Genomic DNA, 10,557 nt, shown 5'->3' on the forward strand with positions numbered 1-10,557 from the left:
CAATCGAAGATAACCGACTCCCTGGGAGCGAAAGGGGAACAGAGAGGCGCTTCGATCCCGAGATCGATTCGATCGCGCGCAATTTCTCCCGTGTCTGAAATTAATTAACCGCGATAATTAATGGCAACGTTTCTTCGAACGTAACGTAACGCGCCGTACGAAATGGTTTTTATTTATCGTGCGCGTTGACGTTCCGCACGCATGCACACGCGCACGCACATATGTATCTAATCGACGTCGAAGGGGAAACGTTTCGCGCGCGATGATCCTAGATTCTGCAGGGGAGATGCAAATGTTCGCAGAGATACGACGGATCGAAATTTCGGGTGCCGAACAAAAGCTGGCGATTATTTTGGTTGCTTGATAAATTTAACTCAGCACTTTAAAGAGAATGTCAGTAACATTAGCCTTCCACAATACTATTATAAATATTAAATTTTTAAAGATTATCTGTTTATAAAAATTATATACCTACATATTTTTGAAAAGAAATTTTTTTCATTAAATTATAAAAATATCATGATTTCAGGATTTCTTGCATTTACGTATATGTAAAGTATATTTATTCGCTTAAAACAGATTTAATATGTAGCTCGTAACACGAGTAGATAAATAAATTGACAACTCACGATTTTCCAAGTAATTTAGAGTTAACGCTAATATATGTTTTAAAAAAAACTTATTTATATCCGAGGCATAGTTTACGGTGTTAATCGATATAATATTCGTATATCTTCATTCGAAAATATATAAATCTTCGCGTATAAACAGGCTGAACAGGATTTAATATACCAGTATATATTACATTAATATAAATGTTATACATCTTCATGCAAGCAGTGCGCGAGAAACATTGATTCGACTTCTATTTAGCATTCGGTTAATTACCCGAGCCGTGCAACTGAGTTTCCGGATTTACGCAAACACAGGTAACGTCGATGCGCCTTGCATTTGCAAACACGTTTTCGTGGACATGTTCTACGGAACTTTCTTTGCGCGCATATACTATGACAGGAAAATATATATGATCCCGTATAATAAATTAATTAATTTAAATTAAATCGAACCTAACTTAATTTAACCGAATTAAAAAAAATATTTTTCCCAGGCGAATATCTCCTACCATCCCTCTCTCACGGAGTGGGAAAATTGGCCGACGATTATCTACACGCGTGAAAGCGCAATATCGAAATGGAGCGAAGAAGGGGCGAGAGAAACGATACGGTATGAAGGAGAAATGATTCCGGTGCGACAATCGCGTGTGCACGAATATCCCAAGCGCGGGACAATCTGCTCACGGATGACCGATCGCGCAATCCTGATCGGTCGCGATGGATGAAGGACCGATCGATCGATTCGAAAGTGACGTTTTATTTTTTTCGCGGTTATTATCGTTTGCGCCGGCCAATTTTTCGCAATCTCGGCATTCGACGGCTCGTCGCGCGATTAATTAATTATCTCGACGTGTTTTCTAATCGGAATAATCGACAATCGTTCCGCTGCTTCGCTGCCTCCCCATTCCGCTCGCGATTCCCAATTGCGGCAAACATTGCGTTAACTGCGTGGAGAACGTTAGTTATACGGTTCGCTGTGAATCAATCATTTAATTAATACGAGTGGCGCGTCGTTGTTGTGTACGGATCAAATATTTCGCGCTGACATTTACTCGTTTGAATCAGCGTTGTGAACAGCGTTCTCTCTTCCCATTTGTTCTTAAAAAAAAAAAAAAAACAGGTTCCCGATTATAAATGTCCTGGTTTTGCAACGACAGTGTCAATCTTAATAAGAAGAAAAAATAAACGAAATATCCAGATTTTGTGAATATTAAATTATATCTCTTAAATATCGTATCAATTAAAAATTATTTCGTGTAATTTATCGTTTATTCATTCATTGCATTAATTTTTTCCTTAAATTTATGAAACAAATTCAAAATTCAAAAAGCTTTGTGAAATATTCGCAAGTGGATGCTGCCACGCCATTCTGGGCATTTTTTTCGAAATTAACGACACTCGGGCAACTAGTATCTCGCGTAACTGCAAGAGCGAAGAGCGCCGTTAAAATCTCCAATACGGATTAAAATTCAGGAGGGTTTTTGTGCCGAAAAAAAAAAAAAAAAAAATCTCAAAAGCCGAGCTCGCCGATAAGAGCAAAAATCGCGCGGCTCTCGGCCCGGCCGCATTCGAGAGCGCCTTCCATTTCTCGCTCGCACGCTCTCTCAGCTCGCTCCCGAAAATAAACAAGGGTGTCCTCTCGCAATCACCGATCCAATTAAATCCGATTACATTTTTCGCCGCCGCGCGAGAATCCTCTTTCTCTGGTGGCGCGTCCGTCCCTTATCGATTCGAAACGATTTTAGAGGGTGGTTTTACCCTCCGACGTTTTTGATTTCGACTACGCGGCCTCCGCGATATGAGAGACTTCGGGGGCAACGCCTCGCCGCTTCGAATTAAGGGGACGAGCCCCGAAAAAGCGCGGCCTAACCCCGGGATCTCGTTCAGGAAGAGAGAGATGGGACGGGAAGGGTGAGAGAGGGAGGAAGGGAAGAGAGACACCGGAGGGGAAAACGGGTGGTAGACAAGAAGGGACGCGCGGAATCGAACGAGTGTGTCTTCTCGGTGTTTATTTTTTACTTCTCGAGAGACCCGAACCCCACGACGGATCCCCGATCCCACAGATTCAATAAATATGGCGTTGAATAACGGGCGCTGGGTATACACCCGACGTTCCTGGAGAGTCTCATCTGTGATACGAGATTATTGTCGTAGCCCCCTAAAATCCACGACGAATCTGCAAGAGCACCTTGTTCATTCGCATGGAATGAACAAAAAAAGAAGCGCGAATTGATGTGCCTGCTTATGTCGACAAAGAGCTATAAGATACAGATTTATAGGGATAAACGAAAAGAGAGAGAGAGAGATTTTGACGTATAACGGAATTTTATCAAGTTTTTTTTATCAAGTCACGAATTATAAAATTACAAAATTCCACAATTGGCACTCATTTCACATAAATCTAACGTGTATCTTATCTAATGGAACGAAATTTATACAAATGCAAGTTTTATTTTTCAATTAAGTTTTTCTTTAGCAAGACTTGATTGCAAATTTATCGAAGAATTCAGTAAAGAAAAAATATGACTCTTCTGTACATCGTTGAAATAGCCAAGAATGTAGCAGGCTTCGAAACATTGTAACAAATGAACGGGAAAAGAATTTTAAAATTAATATCCGACATATAGCGTAATTAAGTGAAATATATGTCGGTTTTGTGAGGATTTTCGCTTATATGGTAAAAAAATTTAATTAATTATACCGCGCACGAAAGAGCTTGTAAAATCAGAAATGCAATATCGGGATATCACGGAACAAAGATTATGCTTTTTGCAGGATGAAATTACAGAAAAATGGCGATGAACGAAACTTGATGAAAATAGGACGAGATTCTCTGTCGGCCAAAAAAAAGAGAAAAAAACAATTAGTTACCGTTAAATTTACACTGCGATCGTAAAGTGATAGATAACGGTTTAATATGCATCGCATCTCCCCTCCCTCTTGCAGCTACGTGAAAAGTAATACGTTGCGCGAAAGTTACAAGGGATTAGCCAGCCTCAAAGCTAACTGCATCTACGTCAATTTAATTTTGCACTCATAAACAGCATCCAGATGTTTAGCTTGCTATCGTATATGGCGATTCCCCATTGAACCATAGCCATCGTCGATCTAACTCCGTATCGAAATATCCCTGACAATAAAAACGAATCCATCGAACTTTAAAAAAATTGCAAATTATTTTAAGTTCATTATTACGATAATATTGTTGTATGCATTAAAATTTATATTATAAATGTAAATGTGCTAATTTATAAATTTACATAATTTTATTTCTTCTCTCACAACATGATATTACTGTATGTGTGTATATATGATGACATTAAAAAAAATCGTTCTATTAATTATATTATTAATTATGAAAATAATTAATTTAATAAATTACTATATTAATTATTAAAATTGTCAAAATTCGTATTCAATACAAACAACTGGACATACAAAATGTTTCTATTTAATTATGAAATATTTTATTGAGTATATAATATATATATTTGATTATTTAATATTATCTGTAATAACAATAATATTACGATGGATTCATTCACGAAACCGTATGACAAAAGTGGGACATCGATGAACCTATCATTTATTCTCAGAGCATTCGCGAAAAGCTTACGTGTATATATATTTTGTATATATAATATGTATATAATAACTTTAATGCGCAATTCAACTGTCTTTCTATCCCTCCGGCTGTAACACACGCAACTATCAAAACCTATGTAACTCTATTCTCTAGCGCTTCGAAAATGCATTCTCCTAAGCGCACAAGTTTACGCCACAAAATCAAATTGCACATCCTGCAGTTTGAATAATTGTCGATATTTGAGCGCGTCTAACTACTTAGGATCTCTATTATGCAACGAGAAATCAACCGATGCATTTTAGCAAAGTAATTTATGAATATAAAGTGCACTGAGAATTTTCTCTTAGAATTTACCCTGAAAATCATAGTAATAGTGGGACAATGTAAAGTATTTTATGAGAATTTCTCTGATTAATATTTATCACAATAAAAATAATAATATCTATCACAATAAAATATAAAACATGTTTACTTAATTTTACTAAACTGCATAGTAAAATAATTAATCAAACATATTTTATATATTTTATTGTAATAGATATTATTATTTTTATTGTGATAAAAATATTAATCCAACAAATTCTCATAAAATTCTTTTCTTACCATATTGTCCCACGATTACCATGATTTTCAGGGTAAGTTCTAAAAATTCTCTATGTGTGAAAATATAATTTCATTTGATTTGCGTGACAAAAACACTTATTATACAAAAATATCTTGTCATTTCAATTAATTCACAATGGTATTATCAAATTTTAATTTGATGCAATTTAAATTGCCAAAATACATAATATCGAAAGATAAAATCAAGTTGTTTAATAAATCTTTCTACCGAAAGATTTCATCTTATGATAATATTGCATGATTTTTTTTTACTTATCTCATCGATCGTTTAATCTTTTAATTGTTCGATTTAGGGCCAATTTCACCAACGTCGGTTAACTTTAATCTTCGGTTAAACTATATCTTTGTCTCTTTTCAGATGCGTTCTTAAAAAGAGACAAAGATATAATTTAACTGGAGGTTAAAGTTAGCGACGTTGGTGAAATTGGCCCTTAGCTAAATTAAGATAAAATATAAAAAAGAATAAAAAAAGAAGTATATAGTTTCAGTATTTTGCGATGATATATATACATAAATTAGATTCCAAGTGTCTTTGTATGCATGATCCTAGATCTTTGCACAACTTTGACGTAATTGCATTATCGCAACCTGAATTAAATCCGCAAAAAAGCAAAAAAGAAAAACGACGCGCGTGAACCATTATTATATATAATTATTGAATTATTTGCGTTTCCATATAACATAACGCATTGTTATAGTCTTAGTTTTTCAGGATAGAAACGAGGAAACATTAAGAATCAATTCGCAACAATTAATTAATAAAATACTCATTAAAAATAACTCATTAAATAATCGGACACATTCTTAAAATATGACAATAACAGCCTGATGGTGGCATTTTAATTATTCAAAAATAGTGTTTATTCAGATAACACCACTTCAATACTTCTTACTTTTATTATAAGAAACATAGTTATATAATAACTAATTATATAAATATGAAATATAAAAAATATTGTAAAAGAATATTATTGCAAAATCATATGCTCTATGCGCATAAATGATTAAAGTAACGTAATAAAACAAATGCATTGAATTTTACATAAAAAAAGAAGTATAGTTTCAGTATTTTGCAATGATATATATAGATTAGATTCCAAGTGTCTTTGTATGCATGATCCTAGTGATCTTTGTGCCCAACTTTGACGTAATTGCATTATCGCAACCTGAATTAAATCGGCGTGCAAAAAAGCAAAACGACGCGCGTTATTATATACAATTAGTTATTACATGAAGAGTTGTCCCACCAACCTTTGCACTCGTTGGCGTCCCTGGCGGTGGCCCTGGCCCAGGGTCGGTCGAAGTGGAAGGGTCGACACCGTTCGCAATCCCTGCCGGCGGTGTTGTGCCTGCACTCGCATACGACCTCGCCGTCCTTGCCGGGGATGCAACGCGCCGCGTGGCCGTTGCACTTGCACCTGCCGCCCACGGCGAAGTCCGAGACCGCGTAATGATGGGCCATGGTGGCGGAAGCCGGACCTAGACCGGACGGCACCATCATCGGGACGCCGTTGCCGGCCGGGGTCGGCGTCGTGGACGTGGAGAGGGTGATTGGGACGAAGCCCATGTCGCGCACCTCGGCGTCGATCGCGTCGTTGGACTGCATCTCCTGGGGCGCGAGCACCTGGTGCACCGATGGCAACGCCGTGACCAGGGGATCCTGGTGCGCGTGCAGCAGAATCGCGTTCTTCTGGCTCTTGAGACGCTGCTCCTCGCGCTCCCGCTCCCGCTTCGTCAGCTCCTCGAGGCCGATCGCCGCGACGTGATGATCCTCCGCGCCGTTGTGCGACGTCATCTGATCCGGCTGCTGCGGCATGTGCAGCCGATTGAAGACCACCCGGATATCGGTGGCGGTGACCCAGTCCTGAAGCACCGGCGAGTTGTCGAAGTCGGCGGCGGACGGTCGACCCTCGAGGGTGCTGAAGGCGATCCTGCCGACCGGGCCTAGGCCGTCCCCCCCGGTGTAACGGTGACTGTCGGTGCAACGCGCCTCCTGCTCGTTCGACTTGGTGATGGTGGCGCGATTCGGTCTGCCGTAGACCCGACGACACTGCGACGAGTAGAACTGGAACGGCTGCCAGGTCTTGCCGTAGTCCATGGACTTGTAGATCGCGATCGAGTCCGGCTTAGCGGCGCGCGGACAGAACTGCAGACTGACGTACGTCAGCTCGTACTTCTTGCCGAGCGAGAGGGTCAGGGTGACGTTGTCGGGCGGCGCCGAGAAGCTCTGCGAGCTGACGAGCGGCTCGCTGCGCCAGCAGGTCACGTTGTTCGGGTTGTTGAGATCGGTCAGGTAACTCGCGGGGAAACGACGTCGGGGCGTGCTGTCGTCGCACACGTGGCAGTGGCCGATGCCGGCGGTGCCGCCGGGCTCGTCGCTCACGTCGCAGTAACGTGTGGGTCCTCCGGTGCCGCACGTGGACGAGGCCTCGACGGTCGCCCCGAACGCGGCGTTTACGAAGTCCGGGATGCAGCGTCGCGGCCGGTCCTCGTCGTAGCACGGGTCGCTGGGGTTCTGCTGGCTGGAGAACATCTTGGTGTAGATTTCGCCGCGGACCGGCAGCAGCAGCAGCAGCAGCAGCTGGCCGAACAGGATCGTCCCGAGGAAGGAACGCGGACTTTGTTGTCGCTTCTCCACCGTCATCGTGTTGCCGCTCCGTTTTTCTTCTTTTCGCGGGCTCCTCGTCCGAGGACTATGTTCCGGGACTATGTTCGCGTTGGTGGCCGCGAGAAGGAGAGGTTTTCCCTCCGAAGTAAAGAGGGAGCGAGATGCGATAGATCTTAGGCCGCGCTCCGCGACATGTTGAAACAGGAGCGCGTATAATTTCTCTGTCGTTCGTCTCTCTCTCTCGTTCTTTCTCTCTATCTCTCTGGATTCCTTCACTCACTCACAGCGGTTCACATTATATCGATACTATTATTCTAAAAACGTATAACAATCGCGATACGAATTGATATATTCTCACGAAAAATAAACGCACTGTTCCACGCACTGAAACCAGATACCGTTCCGAAAAAGAGAAACCGTTTGATTCACCACTCCGGAAGAGTTTTTTTCTCTCACTCGAGGAGAGAGTTCCGCGGAGACGCGGACCTCGATCTCCGAAAGACGCGATCCTCGAACGCGATCGACGGACGAACTCGATAACTGGCGCGCAAAAGGGGAAAGAATCTCGGAACCGACGATAAAAACGACCCTAACCTCAACAGCGGCTCGCCGCTAACTGAAACGCCGTCCTCGTACGATGCGCATCCGAACTGCCGCGAAGTCCCTCTCCGGTCGCGGGCCCCCCCACCCCTTCTCCCCTATGCGTGCACCCTCCCTTCCCCTTCGTTCTCTTCACCATCACTCTCCAGATGTCCTTCTCATCTCCGTTAGTCGCTCTCGCTCGCGCGGGCCAATCGGACGGCACGCTCTCGCGGTCCCCCCACACGCGAGGTGGTCCACGGATTCAAAACGCCGGAGGGATGCTGCGTGCGCTACCATGGACCGGGATCGGTCAACTGACCCCGAGGATGGTTTTCTCGAAAGAGATAAAGAGGATGGGAAACACACATTGCGCGACTTTTCTTATTTTTCTCTCTATTTCGGCGACTTTAAACGTTAACCTGTTGGCGCGTTCAATTTTGTTCCATCTTCGTTGCTTCCGGATTCCACGTGGTTCTAATTCAGTAAGGATGATGGATAATATAATAACGTTCTATATAAAATATTCGAACTATTTATATATAAGATAGAGAGATACTTTCACGTAAAAATATTCGAAAATGACGTTTGAAAGATTTGAGTTTATGAAAAGAAACGTACTTATATATTGTGATATTCTTTTTCAAGATTTTAATTAATTAAAATGTGCGGAAAGTCTTTTAAAATAAGGTTGCATTATTTAAAAAAAAATCAGTAATAGTGACAAAAAATATATATATACGTATCTCTACTCTTCATCAGATCAAAAGTGATCTGTGTTCGCATCCAATTTAGATTTCATATGATTCGTCCTTCGGAACGTTGTACGATAATTTTCTGTCACAAGAGAGAGATTTACATGCATGAATATATTATACGATATGTGTAATATTATGTAACAGCACAATTCCGTGTACATACCGTCTTTGCGTAGCGCATAGTGCATAATGGATAACACATATGTATACGTATATGTGCGTTAGTTTGTCTTTGGCCGTTCAATCATCGTCCTTCTATATATATACTCGAACATAATATTGCTCAATATAATCCGTTTCCGTTAATATACTCTACCGCTGAATATCGCCTTCATTGGGATAACGTTTTGATTAACTGACTCTGATTAACGCGCACAATTTGTTTTTTTAAGGTTACAATTTATTAATTTGAATTATATGAGATACATAATGTGCCAAATAGAATTCTTGTCAATGAAGATTATATTGTTAATTGATTATATGTCATAATATAAATAATATAAATAGATCTTACAACTGAGAGAGTGAGTAATAAAATAAACAAATACTCAACTGGCAAATTTAATTGATCCTGCTTCGTGACTAAATATTTTTGTTTCTAAGCTTCAAGAGAGTTATAAGCTTGTTTCTTTAAAATTAAAAACAATAAATTACAATAACTTTGATAAGAATGTCTTTGATATTTCAGTTCTACGGTTCTGATGATCGAATACGTTATGGGATATGGATATATTGCTGCAAATGTGGTGTCCAAGAGTGGATTCGCGAGAGCGATATATATCGATGAAGCAATCGATCGAGGAATCGAACATTGTTCGTCAATGAGACATGTTCATTCAAGGAATCGGTCGCCGCAAGCGGATCGTAAAGAACGCACGGCTTCTCTGTCCCGTGTTTAACGAGAGGAATTTATCCGCGAATTATTTCACCGTGATCTCCCTGCGGGCGAGTGAGTTCCTCTTCCGTCGATTTCGTCGAGAGAAAGGAAGAAAGAGAGAGAAAATGGTCCAGCTGCGCGCGGCGAGTTTTCTGCCGCTCCATTGGTTGGCGGCATCGAGAATTGGCGATTGAAGAAAAAAAAACCAGAGCAAAATGCAGAAAAGGAGAAAGGAGGGAAGAAGAGAGAAGGGAGCAACGTCTGTTGCCGTCACGCAAACTTCTGTTGGAGCGCGATGTGGAAAGACCTCGTTGGCTCGTCCGTATAACTTGACAGCTCGAAATCTGGTATCGGATACAATAAATATAGGCCCAGGCGGAATTAAGTCAGCGGCGGATCTCTCTCTCCGGTGAGTCTAAAGGTTGATCTAAGCTTCGTTATAATTTTTTTCTCCTCGAATCTTTCAGAGCAATCTCCTTTTTATTAGCGATGCTTCCAGCATAGATAACGATAACTATATCGTCAGCACTTTTTCGTGATACATTTCCCGACCCTTTTTTTTGCTAAAAATATCCTACTCTAGTGTCACATAACATTTGTTAATTAATATGTATATATACGAGTATATACATTAATTGTTATGAGAAGCTATTCGATAAAAAGTAATATTAAATTTGCAATTCAAATGTATAACATGAATTAACATGAGTTTATTAACTTAATCAAATTAAGTTAATTAATATAAGAGTTAATATATAATAAATCTTACTTTGAGAATTTTATAATTTAATAGAGATATACTGAATAAAGATATACCAAGATACTCAATGTTAAAATCTTAAAAATACCAAGGAAAAAATTCGCATTTGCGTTCACAACAATTGAGTTATTTAACAAATGTATTGCATATT

The 10,557-nt window shown here is 40.4% G+C and overlaps 1 protein-coding gene and 1 long non-coding RNA gene across 2 annotated transcripts in view; one reads left to right on the top strand and one right to left on the bottom strand.

Moving 5' to 3' along the window:
• Positions 1-8,057, bottom strand: part of LOC145941354 (netrin-1) — a 183,286-nt gene extending 175,229 nt beyond the window's left edge. The window contains exon 1 of the mRNA XM_083047472.1: positions 6,076-8,057. Coding sequence (XP_082903598.1) covers positions 6,076-7,468 — 1,393 coding nt within the window. The 5' untranslated portion in view covers positions 7,469-8,057. The remainder of the gene's footprint in view (positions 1-6,075) is intronic.
• LOC145941355 (uncharacterized) overlaps positions 1-10,131 on the top strand; it is a 177,861-nt gene extending 167,730 nt beyond the window's left edge. Inside the window, exon 6 of the long non-coding RNA XR_014426169.1 lies at positions 9,458-10,131. This is a non-coding gene — a long non-coding RNA (uncharacterized LOC145941355). The remainder of the gene's footprint in view (positions 1-9,457) is intronic.
• Positions 10,132-10,557: the final 426 nt, after the last annotated feature.

This window comes from Prenolepis imparis, unplaced genomic scaffold, assembly GCF_030444845.1.
Source record: "Prenolepis imparis isolate NDT839.2.m4 unplaced genomic scaffold, iyPreImpa1.0 SCAF_10, whole genome shotgun sequence".
Classification (NCBI taxonomy): domain Eukaryota; kingdom Metazoa; phylum Arthropoda; class Insecta; order Hymenoptera; family Formicidae; genus Prenolepis; species Prenolepis imparis.